The 27610-nt window shown below is 40.7% G+C and overlaps 1 protein-coding gene across 1 annotated transcript in view; it reads left to right on the top strand.

Annotated features, from left to right (window-relative positions):
* Positions 1-24247, top strand: part of LOC141806323 (ryanodine receptor 3) — a 125771-nt gene extending 101524 nt beyond the window's left edge. The window contains exons 57-106 of the mRNA XM_074691773.1: positions 832-894; positions 1050-1125; positions 1392-1515; positions 1640-1755; positions 1847-1914; positions 1995-2116; positions 2264-2313; positions 2952-3012; positions 3983-4221; positions 4743-4824; positions 4905-5035; positions 5342-5665; positions 5931-6171; positions 6293-6380; positions 6473-6565; positions 7012-7026; positions 7861-8031; positions 8202-8261; positions 8372-8506; positions 8761-8873; positions 10484-10580; positions 11634-11743; positions 11976-12027; positions 12114-12167; positions 12260-12359; positions 12440-12519; positions 12601-12677; positions 12976-13049; positions 13788-13805; positions 14427-14507; positions 14586-14674; positions 14767-14895; positions 15014-15118; positions 16261-16342; positions 16493-17805; positions 17943-18001; positions 18112-18286; positions 18372-18458; positions 18558-18752; positions 18990-19120; positions 19196-19238; positions 19450-19577; positions 19657-19717; positions 19811-19957; positions 21048-21182; positions 21267-21423; positions 21561-21625; positions 22158-22258; positions 22980-23031; positions 23214-24247. Of these exons, the coding sequence (XP_074547874.1) occupies positions 832-894; positions 1050-1125; positions 1392-1515; positions 1640-1755; positions 1847-1914; positions 1995-2116; positions 2264-2313; positions 2952-3012; positions 3983-4221; positions 4743-4824; positions 4905-5035; positions 5342-5665; positions 5931-6171; positions 6293-6380; positions 6473-6565; positions 7012-7026; positions 7861-8031; positions 8202-8261; positions 8372-8506; positions 8761-8873; positions 10484-10580; positions 11634-11743; positions 11976-12027; positions 12114-12167; positions 12260-12359; positions 12440-12519; positions 12601-12677; positions 12976-13049; positions 13788-13805; positions 14427-14507; positions 14586-14674; positions 14767-14895; positions 15014-15118; positions 16261-16342; positions 16493-17805; positions 17943-18001; positions 18112-18286; positions 18372-18458; positions 18558-18752; positions 18990-19120; positions 19196-19238; positions 19450-19577; positions 19657-19717; positions 19811-19957; positions 21048-21182; positions 21267-21423; positions 21561-21625; positions 22158-22258; positions 22980-23031; positions 23214-23309 (6465 nt within the window). The 3' untranslated portion in view covers positions 23310-24247. The remainder of the gene's footprint in view (positions 1-831; positions 895-1049; positions 1126-1391; positions 1516-1639; positions 1756-1846; positions 1915-1994; positions 2117-2263; positions 2314-2951; positions 3013-3982; positions 4222-4742; positions 4825-4904; positions 5036-5341; positions 5666-5930; positions 6172-6292; positions 6381-6472; positions 6566-7011; positions 7027-7860; positions 8032-8201; positions 8262-8371; positions 8507-8760; positions 8874-10483; positions 10581-11633; positions 11744-11975; positions 12028-12113; positions 12168-12259; positions 12360-12439; positions 12520-12600; positions 12678-12975; positions 13050-13787; positions 13806-14426; positions 14508-14585; positions 14675-14766; positions 14896-15013; positions 15119-16260; positions 16343-16492; positions 17806-17942; positions 18002-18111; positions 18287-18371; positions 18459-18557; positions 18753-18989; positions 19121-19195; positions 19239-19449; positions 19578-19656; positions 19718-19810; positions 19958-21047; positions 21183-21266; positions 21424-21560; positions 21626-22157; positions 22259-22979; positions 23032-23213) is intronic.
* Positions 24248-27610: the final 3363 nt, after the last annotated feature.

Raw genomic sequence — 27610 nt, 5'->3', positions numbered from 1 at the left:
AATCAACTGTCTTAAATAGCTTGAGCTAACAATGTCAGGTAGTTGGTTTCGTTTACAAGCTAATGCTAATTAACATTAAGTTTTAAAACAAACTCTCTCAATAGTTGTGTCTGTCTTTTTCTAATTACTGAGATTTAACATGACTCCTTGTTAAAAAGTGTAAAAGGTTCATTAGTTTATTAAAAAAAGTGTTAATTATTTTGTCTGTGAATTATTAGCGTAGTTGAGCTATTTCAGCTGTTAGAGACTATTTTTGCTAACATTAACTGTTCCTGCTTATCCCTTATGTGTAATACTTTTCTTTAAACACCTTTTGATCTTAAGCTCTGTACTTAATGTATTCAACCATTTACTAACAATTTCTGCTGTGCTGTTTGACAAGACTGTTGCATCAGTTTATGTATTAAATACTCTTTCTATTTCAAAGTCTCCTCTGGCTCATCCACTCTTCCTATATGTTAAAACTGACTTGGGCTGCTGTGCAAGATTTAAAAATGTGCACTCTTATTATGGCTGTATATGTCCTCTTATAGAAAAACTTGAAGCTTAATTTTGTATCCTGTTTTCTATTGCTGTTAGGCTGAATAACTAGTGTGGTCTTAAAACTGCCCTCAGTGCAAAGAGCTTTCATCAGTTTAAAACGGATCTGTTAGAAAACGGAAAGCTAATTTTTGTAGCTAATCTTCTTGCATAATAGACTGACAGCCTAAAGACAGACTAATCCTTTAACAAATGCTAGTAAAGCCTAAATCTTGTGCTATCAAAGTGTTCTTAGCAACTATTTCTGTTCTGTGCCACACATTTTACATGCATCTTTCTCAACAACTTCAGGCAAATGGCTTCAATCCAAGCCCTATAGACACAAGCAATGTGATTCTGTCAAGAGAGCTGCAGGTGAGCAACCTCAAATTTGTTTTCATGCATTTTTTTTCTTTTCAACATCAAACAATCCCTGGATCAAGATGAAAGCTATATTTCTTGGCTGTGAATGAGTTATGTGGGCGAGTCATGCCCCTCACTAAGATGTGCTGTTTGTCTTTTGGTCCAAGGGGATGGTGGAGGTGTTAGCTGAAAATTACCATAACATCTGGGCCAAGAAGAAAAAGAGTGACCTCGGCAGCAGAGGTGATTCCTTAATGAAGTGAATCATAGACACGTATATCACACAGACAAATGCAAAACCACAGAGGAGGAAAAGTGTGTGTGGTTTAGTGGATGTTAAGTGTTGCTGTGTTTACTTCAGAGTATTTACGTGTTTCCCTTCACTGATCTTGAGTTGATAGATTCTCATGAAAAGTCAATTCAATTGATGACACAATTTGCAGTTATACAGACTGAAACAAGAGAGGCATGGCTGATTAAGTCTCACAAAAAGCTGTCGGTTGTTACAGGAGGAGGGACACACCCTCTGTTAGTGCCATATGAAACACTGACAGCCAAGGAGAAGGCTCGTGACCGAGAGAAGGCTCAAGACCTTTTCCGTTTCCTGCAGATCAATGGTTACAGCATCACAAGGTTTTTATCATGTTAATAGCTTGAAGAAACTTTACTCTTTAAAATTACTAATCTTCATCAAAAACAACAAAAATAAAACATAAAAAATCCAGTTTCACTGAGTGTATATCTTATTGTTTTGCAGAGGTTTAAAAGATTTAGAGCAGGATTCTTCTTCCATGGAGAAGAGGTTTGCTTACAAATTTCTCAAAAAGCTGCTGAAGTATGTTGATTCTGCTCAAGAGTTCATTGCTCACCTGGGTAAGTTGATAAATTACATGAAACCTGACAGGAAGAAAGCTCACCCTGGATTGTTTTTGACCATTTGAAATGCAATTTTATGTCAATCCAGAGGCCATGGCTGCCAGTGGAAAAACAGACCGGTCCCCTCATGAACAAGAAATCAAGTTTTTTGCAAAAGTGAGTGATGTTAATACACCTTTTGTGTTCAGAATCCATACACATGATCTGATCTTGTTGTTAATAATCCCTTTCTTCAGGTTCTTCTTCCACTCATCGACCAGTACTTCAAGAACCACTCCCTTTACTTTCTCTCCTCCCCCAACAAAAACCTGAGCAGCAGCGGTTACGCCTCCAACAAGGAGAAGGAGATGGTTACCAGGTAATGAGTTTAAACATTTGGTTTCTTTATTCTAAAAGAATATAGCATGCCACCAAACTTTCACTGTCTCTCAACTAATTTTCTCTTCTTAGATTTACTCATTTTAACTGTCTAAATTACTCCCTTTTCTATCCATCATATCTCCAGCTTGTTTTGTAAACTGGCAGCTCTTGTCAGACATAGGATTTCTCTCTTTGGTAAGCTGATTACAACTGACTGAGCAACTGTGTGAGTGTGGATGCAGGTGTGTGCGTCTGTATGCTTTGTAAAAATGGGTGCTTATTGTTTTGTTATGTCTTAAGCTGATTTTCTTGGATGCCCTTTGAGTTTTCCTATTGTAAAACTTTATCACTGTTGGTCTTAAACATTAGGATAGCATGTTACTGTGCAGATATAACATGTTAAAATCAGCATCTTTAATGCAAAGCTACATCAAGTCAGATCGTGTAGCTTCATATTTATTATACAGACATAAGGACTTGGTTACGCCTTGTATGGATTTTCCTCAATAATGCAAAGAACATTATGCGTTTCTACCCAAATTATTATCTGTATCTTTTATCTTTATTCCAAAAAAGCAACTTCAGCCAAACTGATCTTTGATTATTTGAGATTCTGTTAGATATCATGAATGAGTAAAACTGTTCAAAAAACTTAAGTTATTGTTTAAGATTCAACTTTCTTACCAAATCATGTAAAACACTACCAACCATGGTCACAAAGGGATCTTTTAGCCAAAAATAATATAAGTTAGACTCTTTTGCAGCTTGTTGTTTCACTGCCTGGTGAAATGTTTACATTTTTATTGACAGCTGGTGTTACTGTCATTTTTCAGGGAGTGATGCCACCACCATCGTCAGCTGTCTGCATATCCTGGCTCACACTCTAGACACCAGGTGAGAATGAATAAGCCAGCAGCACTCCAGGCTGGCAGTGTAGCTTTCCTTAAGACTCAAAATAAACTATCAGAGAGGGCATTTTTTTGAAGTGTTAACATCAGTCCTTGAGGGTGTGGGTTTGGAATAAAGTCATAAACATCCTGAAAACAACTTGCAAAAATATGCCTTGGCCTTATATTTACTGCCTCAACAGTAAGTGCATCAGAAACCACCTTACTGCTTTTTCCCTTCATTGACGAATGATCTCACCTGTGTTGAACCTTCAAGGGGAGCACATTTGTCAGGAGCCTCTTCTTTTTAGTAGCTGGTACTTAGCTCTTTATAGAATACACTGACTTTAACAGGAAGAATCTTTTAGCATTTGGATAAACAAAGAAAATTTCATGCACCCCACGTTGCCTGAGGCTTATAGTGTTCTTACAAGACAATGTACTGTTTTTAATGCAGCTCACACATAATGAGGCTAAATCAGCACTTTGTTATTGTGTCTTGTTTTGCTGAAGAGCTACAGCTGATGCTCACAGATTCTGTCTTTCATTTCTCCTTCCTACTGGGAAGCATCGAGGCGTATCAATGGCTAATTTATTTAACAATGTTATGAACTGTGAAATGCTGAAAATGGACAGCCTAATTATAATAATGCATTGTGCTGTTTCAGAGTGTCATATGATACATCTAAGCCCCAATATAGGCAAGCTCACTTTACATTTACATATCGGCTTGATTTAGTGTATAAATCATGTTACATTTTAAGGGCGGTCAGGTTGATACTCGTAACTCATAATATTTCATGAACGAAAACCTCCATAGACTGTGAGAGTGAAGTAATTGCATATGTGAGTGTGTCCTACTCTGGGTCAACAGTGTTGTCCTTTGCATACCAAGGAGTATCCGGTGTTTTATCATAACCCTGCCCTTGCATATTCCCTCATTTGGTTTCAGTCATTTATCACACTCTCTCCACCAGGACGGTGATGAAGTCTGGCTCCGAGCTGGTGAGGGTGGGGCTGAGGACGTTCTTTGAGAACGCAGCGGAGGATCTGGAAAAGACATTTGAGAACCTTAAGTTGGGGAAGTTCACTCACTCCCGCTCGCAGATGAAAGGAGTGTCACAGAATATCAACTACACCACTGTAGCTCTGCTTCCCATTCTAACCGCTCTGTTTGAGCACATCACTCAACACCACTTTGGAGTCGACCTGCTTTGTGAGTCCTGACAGCACAGAAATGATCAAATGTTGTGCAAGAGGCTGCTGAAGAAGTGGAGTGTCAGTGATAATGTTTTTGTAATGTAGTGATGACATCTTAGATCCTGATACCAACAATCATATTTATCACTTACCAACACAAGTGAACACTAAGTTACCTTCATCAGATGAATTAGCAAAATCCCAAATGACTTTTACATGTCTGAGTTCATCACTGTAGCCAAAGTACTGTATAAAAGAAAGTTGAACCTAAGGGTTTTTTTATAACACATGAGCTAAACCAATAGCTCTCCAGCTTCAGCTTTGCTTCGAGAATAATTAGCTTGCCTATTAGGTAGCATAACCTCAGGCTAAACTATGTAGCTCAAAAACATGTTGAACAAAGCTTTACATCAGTTTTGTGTCAACATTTGTGATGGTATTGGCATATCTGTATCACTTCACCTAGGTGAGGCTCTGGTGAAGCGATAGGATGGCATTAGATTTTATTTTATGTGATTTATCTTTTTTTCTTTCCAGTGGATGACGTTCAAGTGTCCTGCTATCGAATCCTGACTAGTCTTTATGCTCTGGGCACGGGGAAAAACATCTATGTTGAGAGGTATCTAAATTTCATGAGATAAAAAAATAACAGATATTTAAAAACTCTCTACAAATCCTCATCCTCTTTGTGTCTCTCAGACAGCTCCCAGCTCTTGGTCAGTGTCTGGCCACACTGGCTGGAGCCATGCCTGTGGCCTTCCTGGAGCCCCTGCTCAACACGTACAACCCCTGCTCTGTCTTCAACACAAAGAGCACCAGAGAACGAGCCAGTGAGTCTTTCGTAATAATCCTAAATTAAAGACTTCATTAGTAAGGGTGGACCAACTTGGCAAATCAAATTACTATTTTTATGGATGAGGTAACTGTCTATAAAAATTACCTTGCCACTATTATGTACTCTTTGTATTACAGTTTAATAAAAGCTGATGTTTGTATTGTTCCTGCATGTAATGATACACTTTGTACATTGTGTGTAGATCTATGACAGACAGCCCTCTTCTTTATAAAAATGAGTCTTCAAATATGATCTGATGGGTAATGCTTTTGTATTTTAAGTCATCTTGGGTGTTTTACAGTCCTTGGTATTCAAGAGTCAGTGGAGGAAATGTGTCCTGGTATGCCTCGTCTGGATGGTCTGATGAAGGACATCAATGACATGGCTGAATCTGGAGCAAGGTACACAGAAATGCCACATGTCATCGAGGTGGTGCTGCCCATGCTGTGTAACTATCTGTCCTATTGGTGGGAGAGGGGCCCTGAGAACCAGCCAGCCAGTGGCAGCAGTGTCTGCTGCACCACTGTCACCTCAGAGCACCTGAGCCTCATTCTGGGCAACATCCTCAAGATCCTTAACAACAACCTGGGCATTGATGAAGCCTCGTGGATGAAGAGGATTGCAGGTGGGTGCGAGGTTTCCACAAGAGCTTAGGATAGTTAGAAGAAATGCAGTGAAAAACATCTATTGCAGCAACATCAGGTTGCCTTATAGTGCTACCAACACATTCCTTTTATATGTTTTCTAGGTTTCAAGAATGCAACAGAAAAACATTAAAAAACTCTTCATCATTGACTTTTTGAAAAAAAAGGTTCCCTAAATCCTGTCACACAACAGCACAATTTAAATGAACTTAAAAAAGTAATATTTTACTCCTTACTCCTGTTCAGTGTATGTGCAGCCCATCATCAGTAAGGCCCGTGCAGACCTGCTGAAGAGTCACTTCCTGCCTACACTGGAGAAGTTAAAGAAGAAGACGGTGAAGGTGGTGGCTGAGGAGGAGCTGCTGAAAGCAGACAGTAAAGGAGACACTCAGGAGGCTGAACTGCTCATTCTGGATGAGTTTGCTGTACTCTGCAGAGACCTGTACGCCTTTTACCCCATGCTCATCCGTTATGTGGATAACAACAGGTTAGCTCACTAACACATGGGGTAAAATTGTTTTCAGGAAGTACTTAGGAGGGGATCAGGTGGATGCCAGTGCTTGCAGAAAAGATAAAGAGGGCATATTTATCTTTTTGGGTTTCTGCAGGTCCAGGTGGCTGAAAGAACCAGATGCTGACTCAAATGAGCTCTTCAGGATGGTTGCTGAGATATTTATACTTTGGTGCAAGTCACATGTAAGCTTCTTCTGTCCACACATTTGGTGAAAAAAACTGTGTCAAAACTGACAGAACTTGACTATGTCTTATTTGCATTTGTCTTCCTGCAGAATTTTAAAAGAGAAGAGCAAAACTTTGTAGTCCAGAATGAAATCAACAATCTCTCTTTCTTGACTGGAGATAATAAAACAAAGATGTCAAAGGTAGGCTTTGTGCTCCTTTCTGCCTAAATGCTCCCACAATTAAGTCTCTGTTATGGAAGCAAATTTACCATTTAAGGACACCTTTAATTATTAAAAGATGTTCCCATTGCTAATATGACAAACCTGAAAAACGCAAACCAGCAGGATCATGTCTGACCTGACTTTTGATTGTGTGTGCTTGAGTATGAGTTTATGAAACAACACATGCATGCAACCACACATGACAAAACTAACAAGCATCTCTCATTTGGCAAATATTCCTCCACACCTTAAGCACAACAAGAGCTTTTTATTTCTTGTCTGCCTGGATTAGTGGTTTAAAGGCATACAAATGGTTTTCATTGAAGTTCACATCCATGCGAGGACTGCGTGCCTCCATTAACCCCGCCCTCATCTTTTTCCTCGACCTTTCTTTCTCTTTCTGTCCTCCTCTCTGTCTCAAACAGTCCTTTAAGGAAAAGGTAGAGTGATGCAGTGCATGAGCCGTTTACCTGCCAGCTTATTGGCTTGAATGCTGCAGTCACCGTGCAGAAAAGCCAATAGCTTGAGCCGCTGTGCTATATAGTCTGTAGTATAGTTTTGAACATAATGTTCCTTATTATTTGTGACCTACATTCATCAACACGTGTGACTTTCAACTTACATCATTCCTCATTTCCTTTTGGGCGGATCGTGTCTCTTGAGTGATGAAGCCTCTCCTCTTTTGTCGCAAACCATGTGATTACATGTGACCGGTGTGTTTGTAGTTGATGGATTGTTTTATCTTGGTGTGTTTGACTCGTAGTCCCCAGAAGCTCTCTATGTGATGTTGTGTTTGATGTTGTTTAACTGTTTGTAAACATTTATGTCCGTGTTTGTACATTAATATGAAAATAAGTGTTTTCACTTTGCCAGCTGCTTCATATTGGCTTGAGAGTTTGTTTCCCCTTAATGGTAACACTAGAGCCAGAACTAGTTCACTTTCAGCTGACTCCTGGTGTAGTAATGCTTCAGTGGCACAGAGTCAGTCTTGTCAGTGTTTTTGCCAGGGCTGAAAAATAAATGCCTCAGCTGGCTGACTTTTTAAGATACAAAGTGAGTATGTCTACTATTCAGTTAAATACAGTGAAGGTATCCATTTCAAGTTGAAAAGGAGTGCAGAAGTGCAGATAAGATAAAAGAAAGAAGAGGTAAGTAGCATGTATAGCCTGAAAAGATAAGGGTATTAGCTTTTAAAACTAGCTTAACCTGCCGTGCCTTTTTTTTTACCACTATATGTTGTCTGAGACTGATTGTATGATTTTTTTTGTTTTAAGTCTGGAGGACAAGACCAGGAGAGGAGACATAAGAAAAGGCGAGGTGAGTTTTACTCCATTCAGACCTCGCTCATCGTGGCTGCTCTGAAGAAGATGCTGCCTATAGGCCTCAACATGTGCACACCAGGAGACCAGGAGCTCATTTCCCTCGCCAAGACTCGCTACCTCCTGGTAAGACTTTTCATGGGATCATGCATCAGCAACATATTTTACACTTAACTCACTGGATTACAGTCAATGTAGAGATATATCATTACCCCCTAAACATGATCACATATTTGACGCATTACAGTTTAATAGAACAGTGCTTGAGTCCATGTTCCTGATTCTTTGTTCAACAGAGAGACACAGATGAAGAGGTCAAAGATCACATCCGGCAGAACCTGCATCTTCGAGAAAAGGTGAACTTGTCTGATTTAGCATCATCTTATCATCAGCTTCTAAATGTTGTGCTCGTTTTTGTTTTTTGTTTTTTTGTTTTTATACATCCTTCTGTGTCATACACTCTCAGTCAGAGGACCCAGCAGTGAGGTGGCAGCTAAACCTGTACAAGGATATAGCGATGAAAAGTGAGGGGCTCCCAGACCCGGACAGAGTGGTGGACCGAATCCAGAGGATCTCTGCTGCTGTCTTTAACCTGGAACAGGTCAGGGTTCAAACTTTATGACACCCTACAATGTCAGGGGCAAATAACATTTGAGTCTGAAAAGCAAAGAGAAGATTAAGTAACCAAAGGAGGTCTCTACCACAATGTGTTTTATTTAAATTACTTATCTTTTTTTTCATTTTGTTAAATTATGATGCTCAAGTTTGACAGTCAGATGTTTTTTTCCCTCCTTAGGTAACCTGTTATGTTGATCTACTGTTCTCACCACTGACTTCCTCGTCCTTTCCAAATAGGTTGAACAACCTCTGAGATCAAAGAAATGCGTGTGGCAGAAGTTGCTGTCCAAGCAGAGAAAGCGAGCGGTTGTTGCTTGTTTCCGCATGGCTCCACTTTATAATCTGCCAAGGTACAACTGTCTGCCTCACACCTACAGCATGTACTTCTCAGCTGTTCTGATTTCAGCAATGAATTCTGCCAAAAAGTTCTTTAACTATGAGTCAAAGATGTGGATTCCCATAGTACTACAGCAGTTAGGCAACAGTACTGCAATAGTTGTTAAATTAACTTCAGTCAACAAATGCTGGCGCTCTTTCTTCTCTTTCTCTATGACTAAAGACTCTCATTTTTCTCCCTCTGTGAGTTCTGACCCTGCATTAATGCACAGCCTCCCTCCCTCCACGTGTAGGACAAATGTCTGGCCTGCGGCTGTTATCAAGGAGTAGAAAAAGGGACACTAGCAATTTCATGCCCTGCTGCTCTGTAACTCAATCACAGGAAGTCAGGCAGAGAGCTACAGTAGGGAAGAAAACAATTATGAGGACCAACCTGGGGGTGGCCATCTTCAATATGTGCTCAGGCTGTGGCGCCCGCCCGCCCGCCTGACAGCATGACTCATTTATTCAGAGTTGTTGACAGTGAAATACGACACAGCATAGCTAATAATTATTAGACAGTCTTCACAATGCAGACGCAGTTTATTGTACTTGTTTGGACTAATTGATTTGTGCTGGAGGTTTGATGTGAAGCTTCTGGATAATGTCAAGCCTCCTGAGTTTCACACATTCAGATGTCATCTTTTCTCTTTTATCTCTTTATTCAGCCGTTTTCTCTGCTCAGTGTCACACTCTTTTGTACCTCATCCCCTCAGGCACACAAATAATAATTACTTCCTGAATGCCTACCGACATATTTGGCTGGAGATAATGCATGAGAACACAGACTATGACAGTCTGCTCTCCATGCTGACGGTAATGTAGTGCTGATACAATACTGCAACTGTATGCCTTTGCATTATAAACCTTACCCAGCTTCCCCAGCTTCTCCACAGCTACGACTTGTGCTCTTAGTTTACCAAACAGATTTGCATGTTGATTTTTTTTCTCTAGTTCTGGTCTGTACAATAATGTAGCTAGTTTTTTTTTTAAAGGAGTTATTCTTTAACAAAAACTACACCATCTGTGGGTTAAATATAAGTTAGAAATTATTGATTGAATGATAGCTTAGCTCAGCTAAAGTGCTGGAGCAGGTGGAAAAGGCCAGTCTGGTTTTGTCTAACAGGTGTTTGCTGTATTACTTGAATCTCTGCTTTAACAGGTGAGCACTAAAGGTGCTTGTTTGGATTTTTTTGACTTTAAGACAGAGCTGGGCTAACTGTTTTATACTTATCTATGCTAAGCTAGGAGTAGCTTTATACCAAAGAAAGCAGGACGGTCATCTTCTTGTGTACCCGTTGAAAAACTCCTCAAACTGTTTCTAATGTGCATGTTGAGGGGTTGTGCATAAAAGTATTCTGGGATTGAAGTTTCTGTCTCATGATCTAGACCAGATTAGTCTGGTATCAAGCCGACTCCTCTGCATTTCTACACAACATGACATTTCTCTCTGTGATGACCAGTTGGCTGTGCCAGCATCCCAAGCTAACCAGTACTAACCTCTTCAGAGATGACTTCTCCTTTCCCTCTCTCTGCTGCTCTGCTTTTATCTAACCCAGGCTAATCTCCTCTCACCCTTCTTCAGGCATCGCTCTATTAACCTCTTCCTCCTGGCCTATCAGAGAATATGGATAGAAACAGAGGAGTACTCTTTTGAGGAGAAACTAGTGCAGGATCTTGCAGTAAGTACTTGCGTCATCCCCCAGAGCCGTCATAAGCGTCCACCTTGTAGCACCTCCTTTCCTTTTTTTGTCTTAGTATTCAAAGTGCTTAAAAGCAGTCAATCCCACCAAGGACCACTTTATCCCACTCAGTCATTCATACGATGAAACCAAAAGCACATTTTTAGGAGGCATGACATCACCTCTGATGTCAGAGCTGACTGACGTACTTTGACTGCTGTGTCCCATTAAAGACAGGCATCTTTTTTTTAAGATGCTTGGACTTAAATAAAACTTCTGAAAGATGGGCATCTTTCATGAATTTCCCATAAAACTCACAATCTTGCATTGTGCTTGTAGAGAAAGAAAAATAAACTTCTCTCTCCACAACTTCACAGAGGTGCTTAAAATATTTTGCACTTTATCTCTCATGACAGCACCATATGCAGAGAAAGATTAAAAACGCCTCAAGGATTTATGAAACAGAGATAAAAGATTCTACCACGGAGGCATGCTGGAACGAGACATTCCCCACAGTGCCTACAGATGTGGGTATTTTTCCTTTCAAATGATGAAAATTAAATTAATAAAACTTATCATAATCTAATCTTCTGTTAGCTCTTTTTACAGCCCCATCTATCCTCACAGTGTTTAAAACCGAGGCTACAGAGCTCTACATGTGAGGTTAAGGCTGAGAGAGAGGAAAAAACTTATGGTCCAAACTTAAGTTCATGAATTATGTCTCAATGTGTTTGCTATCATGAATGGTTTATCATAGGAAGCCTATGATAAAGTGAAATCTGAGGCTCATGGAAAGTCATGCTTATCTTCAGCCTCCACCTTCTAACACTGCTGATCATTAGCTTCAGTGTGAGCATGCGCAAGTGTGTGTAAGTGTGTGTATGCATGTGCATATATTATTGTGTCAGGGGTTTTTGTTTGTCTTCTGCATGCAACCAGAATATCCCACTGCTGTGTTTTTTGATACACCTTACTTTCTTAAGGTAAGTGGGTACTTCCATTATTTCACTTAGAGATGGAACACCTGAGATTAACTTGTGTGGGTTTGTCCAGAAAACACAGCCCAAAGTGGAGGAAGAGGAAGAGGAGGAGATCAGAAAGCAGCCTGACCCTCTTCACCAGCTCGTGCTGCATTTCAGCCACAATGCTCTGACTGAGTGCAGGTAAACACACCTGTCGACCTGGCACCTACACACTATGCTCCATCTGTGCTATATAACAGTTTTGGCAGGCTTTTTGGTTAATGAAGAGATGCACTGGGCTCAAACATTGTCAGGTATCTGAATCCAGGAGGAAGCTGTTTAGGATCATACTTCACAGTTACATGTGAAACTTGAGCTGTGATTGTACTCTGCATCATTGAACCATCATATATTTACTATCTTTCTGTGTTAGCTCTTTGGAGGAGGATCCCTTGTATATTGCATATGCAGATATGATGGCAAAGGTACGTCATTCTCTATGCTTCGTTGCATTTACTAAAATTTTACAGTTCAGCAACATTTTAAGTTTTTTAAACCTTATCTCTTTCAGAGTTGTGCTGAAGGTGAAGAAGAAGAAGAGGAAGAGAAAGAGAAAACATTTGAGGTACTATTGACTTCTCAGGAATACTTTCTCTATTCCAGTTTGTTTTGATTCATATTTAGGTTTTGTGGCTGCTGTGTTATTGATTTACACAGGAAAAGGAAATGGAGAAGCAGAAGATGCTGTATCAGCAGGCCAGACTTCATGACAGAGGAGCTGCTGAGATGGTGCTGCAAATGATCAGTGCCAGCAAAGGTACAAGAAATACATGTTCATTCTTGTGTCATCCAAAATCTGCCATTTCGAGTCTATATGAGGTAATTTGTGCTCAACAGGTCGACTCGCTGCTATGGTGACTTTCACCCTCAAGCTGGGCATCTCCGTCCTCAACGGGGGAAACATACTGGTCCAGCAGGTAGGGAGAGACTGCAGGCAGAACATGTGTCTCTCTCAACATTAAGCCAATGTTTATTGTACAACTTTTGTCTTCACACAGAAAATGCTCGACTACCTGAAGGAAAAAAGAGATGTGGGCTTTTTCAAAAGTTTATCTGGGCTGATGATGTCATGCAGGTAAGAAATCTTCAAATAACTATTCACAGAATTTGTGCTTTATCTTAAATTGTACACAGATATCTGGGTTACTGGTAAACAGGTTTATTGACAATGAAGGATTTTTCTCCAGGTTGAAATTTAACTGCACATCAAGGAATGATAAAGTGTTTTAGCCATTTTACTTTGTACTATTGCACTGATCACATCAACTTAATGGATTAGAACACTAAAATGGTAAAGTGAGGCTTAAAAATCCATATTACATACAAATGAGATACTTTATTCACAGTCAGGTTTTGTCTCTTATCTCCCACAGTGTCCTCGACTTGAATGCTTTTGAAAGGCAAAATAAAGCTGAAGGTCTGGGGATGGTTACCGAAGAAGGATCAAGTAAGTGAGGATGATAAAGACGGTAAATAGAGAATACAGTACTGATGGTAAACTTCAGTGTTACACACGTGACCTAAATGAAAGTGACAACAATCCGATCTCGGTGTGACGTTCTGTGTCTCCTCCAGGCTCACTGTCAGCTCACTGCTCTTAAGTCAGGCTTTGTAACTGTAATTTGACAACAAGCCAGCAACGGCCTGACTCCACATCCACTCTTTAGTTTGTCGTTGTAAAAACACCTTTCCATGTCATGTGTGTCTCGTGTACCATGTTGTATGTCATTGTCAGACAGGTGAACCTGTGCCTACTGTATGTCCAAGTCCTGTCCCGGCCTTATCCGCCACCAAAAAGCACTCATAACACAACATCCACAAACATGAAAATCTGCATTAATTGTGAGGCGATGGGTAGCATACAGTAAATAATTATGATTTGATCATACATTTTCCAGTTCATTGTCACTTCATAAGCTCAGGCATAAGTGATGGTTACTGATATTCTGGTACTCAGTAGTGCAAACACCTCCCCAGCGAGCAGACTGTACTTAAGACCTTGTTAAACGTACCGCATGTCTGTCGCAAATCAGTGTGAGTATGTAAAGATATTTCTATAGTGCTATCATTCTCTCCTGTTCCTACTTCTTCTGATTGAATATAAATGTCTTCTCCTTTGCTTATGTCTGCTTTTGTTTTGTTTGTTTGTTTTCCTCTGATCATGTTTTAATGTCATCGGTCGCAGTCAACGTGAGTGAGCGGGGTAAATACATAGTTTAGATTCTACTCATCCTATGCAATGCTGACATCCTGATTGCTCTTTTCAACTCCCTCCTATCTCCCTCCCAACTCCTCCTCCTTCCTTGCCCTGAATGCTAAACAACCACCTTCTTTGTACCTTGGACTGAAAGAACGCATGCATGCTCCAGTGACATTTGGATAGATTGTTCAGTCCAGGCTTGATGCCCCAAACTGATTCAAATCTCTCCACTTTTCTTTACCTTCTTAATAAAAAAAATCATTGCTTGTCATTTGCGTTTACTAATATAACTTATACTAACCAACTCTAGATGATAATAAGTAAATCTCCTAAAGCTTTGTTTGTACAACATAACAAAGCTTTGCTGGTGCTAAACAACCAAGCTCTGTTTTATACCTACTGTAAACCCTGTTTTCTTTTATGAAATGATGCATTGTTCCCTGTCTGTGTGTTCTGAACCCCAAATATACTGCATATTATTTTAATGTCATTTGACAACGAGGCAGCAGCTTTATGAGGAAGTGAAAGCTAAGCAAGCCCTGATGCCTGTTCTGACATAAAAATGATGAGTGTCTGACCCTCCTATCCCTCAACAGGACAGTTAATCTCATTTCCTCTCTCCAGGTTCCAAGGTACTGCAGAACGACGAGTTTACTACGGATCTCTTCAGGTTTCTGCAGCTTCTCTGTGAGGGCCACAACAATGGTAGGTGGACTTTATCAAGCTGAACAAAAGTTTGAGCCAAACACACTCCTCTACAACAGAGTATGTCATGTTTTCCAGATTTTCAGAACTTTCTGAGGACGCAGACTGGAAATACAACAACTGTCAACATCATCATAAGTACTGTAGACTACTTACTCAGACTGCAGGTATGACGTTGTTCCAGACAGATTGAAGGGTATATCCTGCCACTGATGTGTAAATGTGCTTTAAAGGTTTTAACCATGTTTTATTCTGTTAGGAATCTATCAGCGACTTCTACTGGTATTACTCTGGTAAGGATATTATAGATGAGGCCGGCCAGAGAAACTTCTCCAGAGCATTTGCTGTGGCCAAGCAGGTCTTCAACTCTTTGACAGAGTATATACAGGTACTAAATCACAGCACACTGCACTAAATTAAAAAAAAAAAAAAAAGCGATCTGAAATTGGTGCTTTTTGATGATCTCTCTCCTCTTTGTATCAACTCCTTCATCCTGCCTGCTGTAGGGTCCATGTATTGGGAACCAGCAGAGTCTTGCTCACAGCAGGCTGTGGGACGCTGTGGTGGGCTTCCTGCATGTTTTTGCCAACATGCAGATGAAATTATCCCAGGTTTGTTCTTTCTTCTCCATAAACTTTTCCATTGCTATATGTTTGTGAAAAGGGAAACCTTTTAAAGTCTCCTTTGTGTTCCTCTTCTCGACATCACTGATGTTTTGTTTTCCAATTAAGTGACTGCTGTTTTAATGCTAAAAACACTGGAAATATGGTACAAATAGAGACAAAGTGTGCATTAGAGTCTACATTTTTTAACATTAACTACTAGATTAACTAATTAAAAGAAAAACCTTCTTCAGGCCTTGCAATTTTGTCAGTTTTAAATCATTGGTGTTTAGATTTAGATAATGTCTGAGAAAACCAGGCACAACAACATAGGAGGGTGATATACTGATATAGAATTCGAGGGAAAGCAAAGCAGTTCAGACAAACAGTGCATGGTTTCATACACATGGGTGGAACACAAGTTGCTTAAATGACAATGATAATAAAGAGGCCACTTAGATGTGATGTAATTTTTTTTTTTTTATAATGTGGTTTGTTTTTGCAGTTATCTGTATGCCATTATGCTGCTCAAACAATACTTAAAGTAATACTTTTTTAAGTAGTTTATCTTTGTCAGTCAGAGCGCCTTAATAAATATTGGCCACTAGAGGTCTCCCCAGGCTCAGAGATAACCTCTGGCTGCTGCAGCACAATTACATTTGTCATTCCACTCAGCTTTATGATGCATGGCTCAATCTGTGATATTTTCTCCGTCCCCAAGAAAGCCAGCACCAGGGTAGTCCAACAGCGTAACCTTATCCAGTGGTCATGAGAAAGAGCCCGTTCTGACAGTAAAGGGATGAGGGGGAAGAGCAGGTGGAGGGCTTTGGATTCAGAGCATCAAAGTTTACCTCAGATTTATAGCATGCTGAACACAGACTCCGCAGAGGCCCTAAATGAGTCAGACTGACCCTGCCATCTGCTCCCAGACAGGAGAATAACATTAACCCTGGTGCTGATGGATGGATGTTATCTAGAGGGCCCCTCTGGGCCTCAGCAGGACCATTGTGGGTCCCAACAATCTGAGTCAGCCTTGATCTTACTGGGATATTAGGCAGTGTAGCTGCACCCTTACAGTGAGATCAACGTATTAGTGTATGATAGTGTGATGTCTGAGTCATAAATGGTCCTTCTTTGTTTTTCTCTGATAGGACTCCAGTCAGATTGAACTGTTGAAGGAGCTGCTGGACCTGCAGAAAGACATGATTGTCATGATGCTCTCCCTACTTGAAGGTTCACTTTTTGACATCTTATATGTTCCTTCAAATCATTTTGCAAAGATATCGTCAGATTGATAGTAACGCATTTAAAAATTCATCAAGCATCAAACACAAGTTGTGCTTGTTGTGTGATTTTTCTTTGTTTTTTTCCTCCACTTCACAGGTAATGTTGTCAACGGTACTATTGGCAAACAAATGGTGGACACCTTAGTGGAATCTTCCAGCAACGTGGAGATGATCTTGAAATTCTTTGACATGTTCCTCAAGTTGAAGGACCTGACTACCTCAGACAGCTTTAAGGAGTATGACTGCGAGAGCAAAGGGGTCATCTCAAAGAAGGATTTCCAGAAGTCCATGGAGAACCAGAAACAGTACTCTCAGTCTGAGATCGAGTTTCTTCTCTCCTGCGCTGAGGCCGATGAGAATGACTTGTTCAGCTACAAGCAGTTTGTGGAGAGATTTCATGAGCCTGCAAAAGATATCGGCTTTAATGTAGCCGTGTTGCTGACTAACCTCTCCGAGCACATGCCTCATGACGCTCGCCTCTCCACCTTTCTCGACCTAGCCGAGAGTGTCCTCAGCTATTTTGAACCTTTTTTAGGTCGCATTGAGATCATGGGAGGAGCCAAGCGCATAGAGAGAGTCTACTTTGAGATCAGTGAGTCGAGTCGTACGCAGTGGGAAAAGCCTCAGGTGAAGGAGTCGAAGCGTCAGTTTATCTTTGATGTCGTCAATGAAGGTGGGGAAAGTGAGAAGATGGAGCTCTTCGTAAACTTCTGTGAAGATACGATATTTGAGATGCAGCTCGCCTCTCAAATTTCAGAGCCGGACCCGGTGGAGCGTCCTGAGGAAGAGGAAGATGACGACCAGAGTGTGGTAGAAAACCAGGAGGAGGAAGAGGAGGAGAGTGTGATGTTGGAGTCTTCTTCGGCATTTACGATAGCCTGCATCTCCATGAGAAAAAGCCTCAGCCACTTCCGACAGATGCTCACTCTGAAGAGCATGAGGAGGCAGTACAGGAAGTTCAGGAAGATGAGTGTGAGAGAGCTGGTGCGAGGCTTCTTCTCCTTCTTCTGGATGATCATCACAGGCCTCTTCCACTTCATCTACAGCCTCATCTGGGGCTTTTTCCATATTTTATGGACCACCATGTTCGGGGGCGGCCTCGTTGAAGGAGCAAAGAACATGAAGGTGACAGACATTTTAGGGAACATGCCAGACCCCACCCAGTTTGGGATTCATGGGGATGTGCTGGAGATGGAGAAGATGGAGGCGAATGAGGCGTCAGCGCTGGCTGAGATGAGTCAGATGGCTCAAGGGGACGCAGCAGAGGCGGACCTGATGGCCGAGCTGCTGAACATACAGCCTAAGAAGGAGGGGAAACATGGGACGGAGCCAGGTTTGGGAGATGTGTCAGAGGTGGTGGTGGGGGATGCACCGTCTATAGCCAGTGCTGTGAAGCAGAAGAAGGCACAGGTCAGTGCTCCTAGATGCTCCTACACTGTATTGTGTAAAAGCCAACAGGATTTGCTTTGACTTTTTATTCAAACATGTTTGTTATCCAACAATAAAATGATGATTCAAGTAACTGACTGAACTTGCATTTGTTGTAGATGGCAGCAAAGAAGAAGGCGTCAAATGGAGACTACAAATCAGATTCAGAGAAAGGAGAGTAAGTGTTTCTAGTTTCCCGTGAGAGGAGTTGCATTTCTTTTTAAAAAATTGCTTTTATGAAAAAAACAGTTTGAGAATATATTCAAAGCATAGGTTGTACTGTTACAGTTCTGAGGATGGTGAAAAGAAAGACCATGACAAGGCCAGAGATGAAGCCCCCCCAGAGTCCTCGGTGGAGGAGAAGAAGGCCCCAAAGAAGAGACTCGGCACAAAGAAAGAACCACCAGAGGCCTTTTCAGCCAGCTTCTTTGCTGGCTTAGAAATCTACCAGACAAAGATGCTGGTCAGATACTTTACCTACAGTTACCTTCATAAAGATCAAAAGTCTGTATGTAAAATTTCATCATCCATTATTTCTCTTTTAACAGAATTATCTGGCCAGAAACTTCTACAACCTCCGTTTTTTGGCATTATTTGTCGCCTTTGCTATCAACTTCATCCTGCTCTTCTACAAAGTAAGCTTGAGATGAAGGAACTGTGTCACATAAAGTAAAAGACTGAACATTGTCTTTGTTGTCCTTCTCTTTACCTGTACCTGCGCTCATGTCCTTCAGGTAACTGGTGACTACTCGGATGATGAAGACCCCTGGAACGGTCGAGGGCAAGCTGGAGAGGAGGAAGATGAGGGTGCACTTGAGTATTTTGTGCTGCAGGAAAGCACAGGTTACATGGCCCCGACACTTCGCTGTCTGGCTATCCTGCACACCATCATATCGTTCCTTTGTGTGGTGGGATACTACTACCTGAAGGTACAGTAACACCAGACGATAGGAACTTAGAGTTTTGCTTTATTTGAGTTTGAATGTCTCCACAAGATCACATGAAAAATAACGACAAAATCAACTTTTTTTTCCCCAGTATTTAAGTGTCTCATTTTTCAGAGCTCCACGTTCACCTGCAGCAGTTGTCCATGCCTTGTCCTATGGACTTACATGTCATTAACTTTAATGCCTTAATAAAGCAGTTGACCTCTCTTTGTGTCCAAGGTGCCTCTGGTGGTGTTTAAACGTGAGAAGGAGATAGCGAGGAAGTTGGAGTTTGCAGGCCTTTACATCACAGAGCAGCCATCTGACGATGACATCAAAGGGCAGTGGGACAGATTGGTCATCAATACTCCGTGAGTCAGCTGCTCTCTAGTTACTGAATCTGTCTCCAACACACTTTTGAAGCTCTGTGTCTTTGCCTTTTCCAGCTCCTTTCCCAACAACTACTGGGATAAATTTGTAAAACGAAAGGTAGGTGGCCTACTATGTTTGTGTGTTTTTTTTTCTTAAATGTAAATACTTTGATCTCCTGTTTGAAATGCATGAGCTAGACATGACAATCAAACAGGCCAGGGGGAGTGGCTGTAGCGGCTCCTCTTTATGCATTTTTCAGACAGAATAAGTAAATTTGTGAAGTTTATAACGGCATCATCTCTTCCTGTTTTTTTTTTTTTTTGTGTAGGTGATTAAAAAGTATGGTGACCTGTATGGAGCAGAAAGGATAGCAGAACTGCTAGGGTTGGATAAAAGTGCCCTGGATTTCAACCCGACAGAGGAAACTGTGGCCAAGGAGGCTTCACTGGTGTCATGGTGAGCAGACAGACTCCTTCTAGAGCAAAAAAGAGGTCAAACAAAAAATAAAATCCTTGCATCTTTGTCTTTTTTCCAGGTTGAGCTCAATCGATACAAAGTACCACGTCTGGAAAATGGGAGTGGTGTTTACAGACAATGTAAGTTTGCTCTGTGAATGGCTCTGTGAATGGATGAAGGGCTGATTGTTTACGGATTAAATCTCTTCATCTTCACATTTGTTTTACCCACAGTCCTTCCTGTATCTGGTGTGGTACACCACCATGTCCATACTGGGACACTACAACAACTTCTTCTTCGCTGCTCATTTGCTGGACATCGCCATGGGCTTCAAGACCCTCCGCACTATCCTCTCCTCTGTCACACATAACGGCAAACAGGTGAGGGTGCAGATCTCCTTCTGAGCAGCAGGGGTCACTGTAGAGTCAGAGTAAAGCTGGGTTGTTGAGACAGCATCTTCATCCCCATCAGCCTCATTGAAGGCGTTTTTTGGGACCCGGTTTGAACTCTGCAGAGAAACATGGACACCGTATCAATAATTTATTTTAGGAAAACGAAACAGAAACTAAACAGGCTGCTGGCTTCTTTTTACACATTTCATATGCAAGTAACAGAAAATCTCCAATAACAAGAGAGCCCTTAAGTTCTCTTCAGTGGTTTTCTAACTGAATGAAAAATATTACACACTAACCTGTTTTGATGTGACATAGGAAGCGTCTGTTTCTCTGCACTCTGAGGTCCACAGATGTCACACTTGAAGCTAACCCTCATTAGACAATGTTGTGATTGATAACAGATTGATGCTTGATTTAGCAATAATAAGTAAAAATTTAAATTTAAATTTGGTGAGTGTTTCGTGAAGTCTTCTGTCTTCACTCTAAATATCTGTATTTTTCACAGTAGTTCAAAGAACCATAGAAAAGAAAAGGATGCAAATGAAGGAAGCAAGGATGCATGGATGTCATTTTACATGCACCCAATATCATCTGACATTTTTCACAGAGGTCAAATGGTTCAGTTGCCTTCATTTAAATCCCAGCCCTGGCTGTCAGTCCTTGCAGGGACTCCCGTGGCATCTGACCACAGGCACGGATCAAAACTGAATGTCACATCGATCTCCAAGGGTGGAAGTATACCTAAATGGCACAGCCTCTAGGAATCAACAACACCTGCCGCACTCGGCTCTCTGCAGCAGAACAAGCTCACTGGTGTAAACGCAGCTTATGGCAGCTTCTATTTTTGCTGTTAAGTAAATTAGCTGGTATCTGATTTTAAGCCAGATACTCAAACAGACTGTAGTTTACATGAAAGTTTGATAAATGAAGCCAGTCATTCTCTCCTCTTTGTGAGCCCTGTGTGGGCTCAGCTTAACCTCTGTGCTTGATCCCCAAAAAGCATGAACAGATGGAAAGTTTGTTATGACGCTCTTCTGACTGCTGTCTGTGCGTGCGTGTGTGTGTGTGTGTGCAGCTGGTGCTGACAGTGGGTCTGCTGGCAGTTGTGGTCTATCTCTACACTGTGGTGGCCTTCAATTTCTTCAGGAAGTTCTACAACAAAAGCGAGGATGAGGATGAGCCTGACATGAAGTGTGACGACATGATGACAGTAAGTATTTAACACACATATCAAACACACCAGACGTCTGCCTTAAAGGGCCCCATGTTCACCCTCCTGGTGTGTTTGTTGCAGTGTTACCTCTTCCACATGTACGTGGGGGTGAGAGCCGGTGGAGGAATTGGGGACGAGATCGAGGACCCAGCCGGTGACCCCTACGAGCTGTATCGCATCCTGTTTGACATCACCTTCTTCTTCTTCGTCATTGTCATCCTCCTGGCCATCATCCAGGGTAAACTTCGGATGAACTAACAGTCGACAAACGCAAAGACTCTGAAACTCATGACAGACTTTGTAGCACTACGTATTGATGCAGTATTTACCCACAATGCACTGTACACTGATCAGAGCCGTCCTTTGTGGTTGCAGGTTTGATCATTGATGCTTTTGGAGAGCTGAGAGACCAGCAGGAACAAGTCAAAGAAGACATGGAGGTGAGACAGAGTTCATCGGTGGAGTAAGGATGTGTTTTTTGTTATCTCAGAGTATATTTAAATACCACCCTGGTGCTATAACCAGAGACTGAATACATGAATATTCCCGTTTTGCTATGTTGAAATAAAACTCTTACAAATTTTCCAAGCAGTAAGCCCCCTGGCATTAACAAGTCTCTTAGAAAAGGTCTCCTCAGGACATCTTGAGTTAAGACATGTGGCCTACTTTGATGTTAGGATCCATCAATCTCTCTTCACTTCTTTAAGCATCAGTCAGTTAAACCAGTAAAGGTCAGAGCAAGCCTCAGGTCATTTTTTAAGAAAAATATTTAGTCTCAAATATGAGTCAATAATCTAATTTTAGTCAAAAGCTTTGGATTTTGCAAACTGGGGCTCCAAGAAAGGGGAGAGAAAGTCACAATGCTCCTGGGAAAAGGCTGGATAGCTGCATTAATCTAACCAAGATGTTATGTTTAATCTGAAAGCTCTAAAAGACATGATGTCTGATTAATGTTTAATCTTCTGTCCTCAGACCAAATGTTTCATTTGTGGGATCGGCAATGACTACTTTGACACAACACCTCACGGCTTTGAAACTCACACCTTACAAGAGCACAATTTGGCCAACTACCTGTAAGTATGACGTGTAAACAACCTTCCAGCGATCTTTCTCCTGGGATGACCGAGGCTTATTATTGTCTCCTACATGTGTTCCCTCCTCTTCTGTAATTTAAACTCATGATTGATAGATTTAGCACATTACTGCAGCACCAGGGCCACAGTTACTAATTGCCGCAGTGATCCAGAACCGTAGCTCCCTTCAGGTATTCTTTCCATCTGTCTCTGTGCTTCCTGCTCTCCCTGCTCATCTACTGCTCCTCTATAGAGCCAAGACAATAGCAAGTCTCAGTCCATTTGCGCTCACAGTCAGCTGGCCTGAGGACATGAGAGGACCTCATTATGTTGCTTCATCACTATTTAATGCCATGAACTTTATTGGAAAATAGGTTTGTGATAGCGTGCTCTCATACACTATTCATCACTATTTGGCGTGCTGTGATGCACACAGAGATACAGGGAACAGCCGTCCGTTGCCATTTAGACTTGATTTGGGAGACATCAGGTGATTTGGTGATGGAGATGAGGTGAAATTGTCCCTTGATTACACAGAATCTGACATTTTCCATTTAACAAATGCTGGAAAACAAAAAAGTGGCACACCCAAGCGTTTTTCTCCACTCTCTGTTGTGTGTTTAAACTCTGACTAGACTTAGAAGTAGGAGGATAACACTTGTACACTTGTTTTTTTCTCATCCTGACATTTTTTTTGGTCTCATTGGGATTGTTTCTAAAGGTTTTTCCTGATGTACCTTATCAACAAGGATGAGACAGAGCACACCGGCCAGGTACAGCACAACTCTACATCAGTAACCTTTCTCTGAAGAATCAAACAACAAAACAATTACAATTCTGTCACTATCAGAGTGTCAGGGCTGGTGCATGAAGATTCAGAGGAATTGTTTTATTTTTCTGAGAAAGATTGGTACATCTAGTTAGAACTGATTATTTCACGTGTGTCTCACTGTAGGAGTCATATGTGTGGAAAATGTATCAGGAGCGCTGCTGGGATTTCTTCCCGGCTGGAGACTGCTTCAGAAAACAGTATGAAGACCAGCTTGGATAGAGCAGAAGCATCCTCTTTACCTCTGTTTAAAATCAGTGGGCTGCTGGAACATGTAGTCCTCCATACAGCTGCTGGACTACAACACTAAACAGTCATCTGTTCCAGTGTTTCAGTCTGGTCTAAGGAGGGATACGTCAACAATTATGACGAGAAGGGAAAAAACTCTTCTCCACGTCAATACAGTGCCAGTCTATGTAGAAAGGATGTGGAGTTTGCCCGGACATTTGGTTTCTTTTCAGTTTTGGGACTCGTTTTTTGACAGCGTGTTGCCTTTTACTCCACATAACCCCGAAATCATTGCACAACTTTTTTTTTGTCTTTTTGAAACACTGGGTTGTGTGGGGTTATGGGACAATGTGTCAGTCGTATTATGCACAAGAACCCAATTTCTATATTTTGAGAATGTTGAACTTGAGACTTAATGCCAAAAGAAAAGAGGAGAGCAGCAGATTTACACAGTGCGCAAAAATGTAACTAAAGAAAAGTTTTTTTTCCAGATGTTGTAACCTTAGATACTGAGATGATGTTTTAGAATGAAGGGCAGAAAGGTTTATTCAGTAGAATTTAAAATGCCTAAATTTGTCCGTTAAGTGCCTTACAGTACTGTATCTACATTACAATGAAGCTATGCAAAACTTTTGTTTTTTCTTTATTGTATGTAAGAACAGTAATTTCCCTGGAGCAGTAACAGGTAGCTGTCCAGATCTGTAGTTTGTGGCTGATCTTTTTCATTTGAACATGGGAGAACAGCATTGGTCTGATCTGATTAATATGTTTTGCTGAGTGCAGCATAACTGCAAGCGTTCAAGGTACAAAGTGTAAAAATGAATTTACTGAATACCTTCAAACAAGAACAAAAATTTAATTGCTATTGTATGGCCATTTGTATGTAGTAGCTTTGCTGATCTGTGCATTTCTTTTGATGGGAAATAAATTAATGCAAGAAATAATAATAGTTGTGTCTGTTTGTATCACAAATAACATTTTAGATTAAAAAAAAAAGTTTTAAACCAGTCTGCAACACCTCAACAAGATGTTTCCTGTCTAAACAACCTGGACCAGTGAGTCATATCTGTCCCTAACTCTGCAAGATGCAACATCTGTCTCTTTGGTTCATCTTAATCCTTTCAAAGTAAGATACCTCCTGTGTGCAAACAGCCTTTGGCTTAAGTTCCGAGTTAATTGGACTCACTTAAACCTTAAAGCCTTTTCCTAACTGTGACTATCCACCAGCCTTTAAATCACAGAGTTAGAAGCAGCAGACGAGTAGATGAACACTTACGGTTGGTCAGAGAAGTAGGACCGGACCTCAGCAGGCTGCATGATGGGAGTTTTAGCCCTGTTAGTACCACCTGTCATCTCACATCCTGTCACCACACATCAGGCACCACACAGTGCTGCAGCCGGCTGCTGAGAGCAACTCTGCCTCCTCAACTCACTACTGTAACAGCTCCAGCATGACTTCAGATTTTTATGCCACCAGCTTTGTGATGAAATCATAGTTTAAATAAAAAAGGAAGTTTAAATTGTAAATATGAGCTAAATGATTACAGTCACATACATTTCTTGTTCTAAAAATCTGTTGCAGTACAATCACACATTTAGCAGACCTTGTTTTGAGTGCACTGTAGCCAAACGAACACCAGATTTAACATCTCTAAAGTTTCACACAATGCTTGAACAAGTAGAAGGGGTTTCACATAATGTGGTCATTACTGCAATGGGAGAACAGGTGTGAAATTACTGATAAAATTATTCTCAATAATCTGACATGAAGAAGGCTGTGAGAAGCCATTATGGATATAAAATGTCTACAATTAAGCGATCAAATAACTTGAGACATGTAATACCTATTAAATTCTAATTTCCAATTCCCATTGTTAGGTTGGATGGGAGCATAATGTGGTTGGGTTTTACTTTTCTTCTCAAATGGCCTGTTAGGGGAATTTATGCACATTCTTAGTCATGTTTCAACCAGAATCAGATATTGGGCTTTTCGTGCTTTAACCATAATTTCAAACCTGTTTCCAGAAAACAGAATAAGCCTGAAATATGTCAAAGCCCGCACACACGCCTTAAACTGTGAATTTTCTTTTTCTTTCTTTTTTTTTTATAAAAAACATTTTGCTTTATCTTCTTCTTTGTGTCTGACATTACTATCATAGCTGTTTTCTGGATTCAAAACAAGGAAGTGGCTTGCTTGGCCTGAAGTGGACAACAGCTGTCTTGCTCTGGTCTGATATTTAAAGAAATGACCATAACTTTGATGTTCATTTACTCAAGGCTGAGCAGAAATTCTGGTTTTAGGATGGTGATGAGCTAGCTTTTTACTAACATTAAGAGCTATGATGTTTGGTTGAGAAACATTTTTTTCATCTTGGTTTTAAAAAACTTACTCTTTCTTTTCTTAACAACTTAAATTTGATTAAAAAAATATAGCCCCCCTACCAGCTTCCTTTTACTGCACTGATATTTTCGAAAAGACTGTACGGTTAGTCCTTTATGTGACCTGTTACATGGAACAACCTAACAGGTAGAGGTGGAGGGGTCATTTACTGGGCAGCTTGTTTCACACCTTGTCTCAAGAGGTTTGCTCTTGAAAACATGTCTATATTAAAGAAGAACAGTAGCCAGACGCATTACATGGAATGACCCATGAACATTTTCTTACTACATTGCTGTTCCCTTCAAAAGGAGATCCTGACACTTTGTTATAATGTATTAATTTCAATCTTCAGCAACACATTTGCTTTTGCTGCATTTGGTAAACATTTGTGATTTAATGCGACTATTATGTTGATTTAGGGGTACCCATTTGGAGAAATTAGCCCCCTGTCTGTGTTGCAATTAGGTGTCACTATGTGATCTTACAAAAGTGCTAAATAACTAGCTCCTGTAATGCCCGACACCTGTTTTCTTTCTTTGATTCCCATTATAAGCTATTGCTGATGTAATACTGCTGAAAGTGGTATCCGACTGCCACCCTGGACCCCGTATGGTGCGAAGCTCTGCAGAGTGACAGATATGATGGAAGAAAATAAGAGAGCAGCTTGAATCACATTTGTTCTGTCACCTGCAGCTGGCAACCTGCAGAGAAACCTCCAACTGGTGACAAGTCTCTGCATATGGCTCTGCTGATGCATCCTGTCAGTGTCTGAGCCTTTTTATGTAACATGACACAACAAACAACACTTCAACTGTTTCCCACGTACACCGAAGAAGCAGAGAGAGGTCATTTGGTTGATTTTTCATTATTTCAAACAAGCTCCAGGGACTTTTCCAAAGACAGTAACTGATGACTGAAGTACACTGTGTATTATGGATCTGTGGGACTCTAATCAGGCCCATCTTCAGCTGGGAAGCTTCTTTCACCTTTTGTCATTTTAGGACAACACAGTGTCATCTGTGTAATAAGAGAGTGTCATTTTGAGGATGGTTCCACACAGCTTTTGACTTAAAAAATAATCAATTAACTATTAAAACAAGAAAACAAATTACACAAAATAAAAAGCTATTCAAGCAAGATTTATTCCAAAATTACATGAGTTTAAGGTTCTTTCAAGGCTCATTTATGCTCTTTAACACATGCATAGTATTCTTTGTTAACATTTCTTTCTTTCTTTCTTTCTTTCTTTCTTTCTTTCTTTCTTTCTTTCTTTCTTTCTTTCTTTCTTTCTTTAATTTGCACTGTTCTGGTGGCCCATTCAGGTTGCAAGACCGAACATTGCAGTTACCCCAAAAGGTAATGGGGGCGCTGTTCAGCATTATAGCTTACAGATCAAGCCAGGCCAGCAAAACAAGAAAATAGCAAAACCTTGTGGAAAACTGTTTGAACTATTTATGCAAATAATGACAGATATAAAGTTGTTATTGATTCATAATACTAACTGTTTACCAGGGGCCTGTGTAGATTAAGTATGAAAACATTTAGAGAGGATCATTCTGCCATTAGCAGTAGCTCTGTGCCTGAAAGTTGTTCCATAGAAATGCAAGTTCGGTCTGTTTCTCCTTAAGTGTTGTTGATAAAGCTGATACCCAAAATCCTGCTTACTTGATACCGGTTGGTCAGTAAAAGAGATGTGATACTGACCATCAAAGTGGTGTTCTAAAGTTTAACTATGTGTAGTAGAAAACCACCAAGCACTGACACTGCTGAATTGTGTTGTTTTTGGGTATGAAATAAGCATTACTGAGCACAAAAAACACTGTTAGTGGACACAGGCCCTAAATTTGGTAGCCACAATCAGCAGCTAGATTTGAAGGTCTTTAAGCATGTACAATTGTGCTTTATTGAACTAGTT

This window comes from Halichoeres trimaculatus, unplaced genomic scaffold, assembly GCF_033239565.1.
Source record: "Halichoeres trimaculatus isolate MK-OKI-2021-1 unplaced genomic scaffold, fHalTri1.1 fHalTri1_scaffold_17, whole genome shotgun sequence".
NCBI classification, from domain to species: domain Eukaryota; kingdom Metazoa; phylum Chordata; class Actinopteri; order Labriformes; family Labridae; genus Halichoeres; species Halichoeres trimaculatus.
The sequence above is the reverse complement of the archived record's forward strand: the minus strand, read 5'-3'. Positions and strand labels throughout refer to the sequence as shown.